At 62.7% G+C, this 1873-nt stretch overlaps 1 protein-coding gene across 1 annotated transcript in view; it reads right to left on the reverse strand.

The window, feature by feature from the left end:
* STAG3 (stromal antigen 3) overlaps nt 1-1873 on the reverse strand; it is a 19181-nt gene that overhangs the window by 15031 nt on the left and 2277 nt on the right. Inside the window, exons 5-10 of the mRNA XM_014961622.1 lie at nt 1717-1833; nt 1459-1555; nt 1262-1338; nt 966-1170; nt 215-366; nt 4-132 (exon numbers count right to left, since the gene is read on the reverse strand). Of these exons, the coding sequence (XP_014817108.1) occupies nt 4-132; nt 215-366; nt 966-1170; nt 1262-1338; nt 1459-1555; nt 1717-1833 (777 nt within the window). The remainder of the gene's footprint in view (nt 1-3; nt 133-214; nt 367-965; nt 1171-1261; nt 1339-1458; nt 1556-1716; nt 1834-1873) is intronic.

The raw sequence follows: 1873 nt of genomic DNA on the forward strand, positions 1-1873 counted from the left end.
CACCCCGTGCCCCTTCTCCCCAGCCATGAGGGGGAAGAACCCCCGGGTCAGTCCTGACCTGTAGCGATGCACGAAGACGCCCTTGAAGATGGCATTCATCATGTTCTCGATCTCCTCCTGCTGCTCCCGGAGCTGGGAAGGGACACAGTGGGCCTCAGATGGGGCCTGGACCCCCCCATCATCCAGTCCCCACCCCGCCATGGCCACCCCTCACCTCCTGGCGCTTCTCCAGCAGGGCCTCCAGCTTGTTGGTGGCCTGGCGGCCGGGCTCCTTGCCCCGCTCGGCCTCGTACTGCCGCTGGTTGTTCTCCTGGTGCAGCCTCACGCCCAGCGCCACGTCCACCAGCGCCGTCATCAGCTTCATGGCTGAGGAATCACAGAATCACTCTAAAAGACCCTTTGGGATCATCGAGTCCAACCATCAACCCAACTACAAAGTTCTCCCCTACACCACGTCCCCCAACACCACATCTAAACAGCTCTTAAACACGTCCAGGGATGGCGACTCAACCCCCTCCCTGGGCAGGTTATTCCAATGTCCAACCACTCTTGCTGTGAAAAACTCTTTCCTGATCTTCAGTTTAAACCTACCCTGTTGCAGCTTGAAATCATTCCCTCTCGTTCTATCGCTAATTACTTGGGAGAAGAGACCAGCACCAACCTCTCTACAGTGGCCTTTCAAGTAGAGAGAGATGAGGTGTCCCCTCAGCCTCCTCTTCCTCAAACTAAACAGTCCCAGCTCCTTAAATCGCTCTTCCTACCATTTATTCTCCAGGCCCTTTCTCAGCTCCGTTGCCCTCCTCTGCCCCAGCTCCAGCACCTCCAGATCTCTCTTGGATGGAGGTGCCCCCAAAACTGGACAAAACACTCCAGAAGAAGTGAGGGGGCAGGTGGGAGGGAGCCAGGAGGGGGGGGTACCCCCATGGGGAGACCCCCCCCATCCCAATCCTGGGGAGCTGCCTTACCTGCCAGGGAGCTGGTGTGACGGAAGGCCCGCACCTGGGAGTCGGAGAGGCTGGTGAGGAGGGAGATGAGGGAGTCCATCAGGAACTCGTCGTAGACCACCCCGTACTGGCAGCACCGCACCACAGCGGCCACCAACTCGCAGAAACCGGCTCGGAAGCGGCGCCAGGGCTGGGTGCTCAGCGAGATGGGGTACTCGGCCGAATCCTGGGGGTGGGGGGAGACGGGGGTGAGGCAGGATTCTGCCCCACGGGCACCCCCCCCAATCCCCATCCCCATCCCTGTGCTCCCCCGGCACCTCCTCGAACTTCTCCGTCAGCTGCTGGATGATCTCCGAGTTCTGCAGGTTCCTGAACATCTCCAGGGTCACCACGCCTGCCGGGGGGGAGAAAGGGGGGCTGCGGTGGAACAGGGGTCCCCGGGCTCAGGAGGGACGACACACCCCCACCAGCAGCACAGAGGGGACAGGGCACCCCCGTCAAGGGGAACCCCCACCTTTGCAGCCACAGGAGCGGATGAAGAAGTTGGCGAGCTCCAGGAACCCCATCTCCTGGTCCTGCTTGTAGGTCTCCAGCCACTCATCCACCACCGTCTGCGAGCAGAGGACACCACGGGTGGCTGGGGACACCCCGGGGAGGGACACCCCAGGGATGGGATCCCATCCAGACGGACCCGGACCGCCTGGAGAAGGAAGGGGGGAGGGCCGGGCCGTGCCCACCCCCCCTTGGTCACAGTGTGGGGTGGGGGGGTTACCTCAATGGCGATCTTGGCCGACCTGACGGCCTCAAAGAGGGTGTTTTCCTCCGGGCTGTCAGTGGCCGGGCTGCTCCCGGCCCCGCTGGGCTCCTTCCTCCGGGGACGCTTGGAGACCTTGGGGGGGGACATACAGGGGGAGAGGTCGGGAGCCAGC

This window comes from Calidris pugnax, unplaced genomic scaffold (genome assembly GCF_001431845.1).
Source record: "Calidris pugnax isolate Ruff unplaced genomic scaffold, ASM143184v1 scaffold797, whole genome shotgun sequence".
Taxonomy (NCBI): Eukaryota; Metazoa; Chordata; class Aves; order Charadriiformes; family Scolopacidae; genus Calidris; species Calidris pugnax.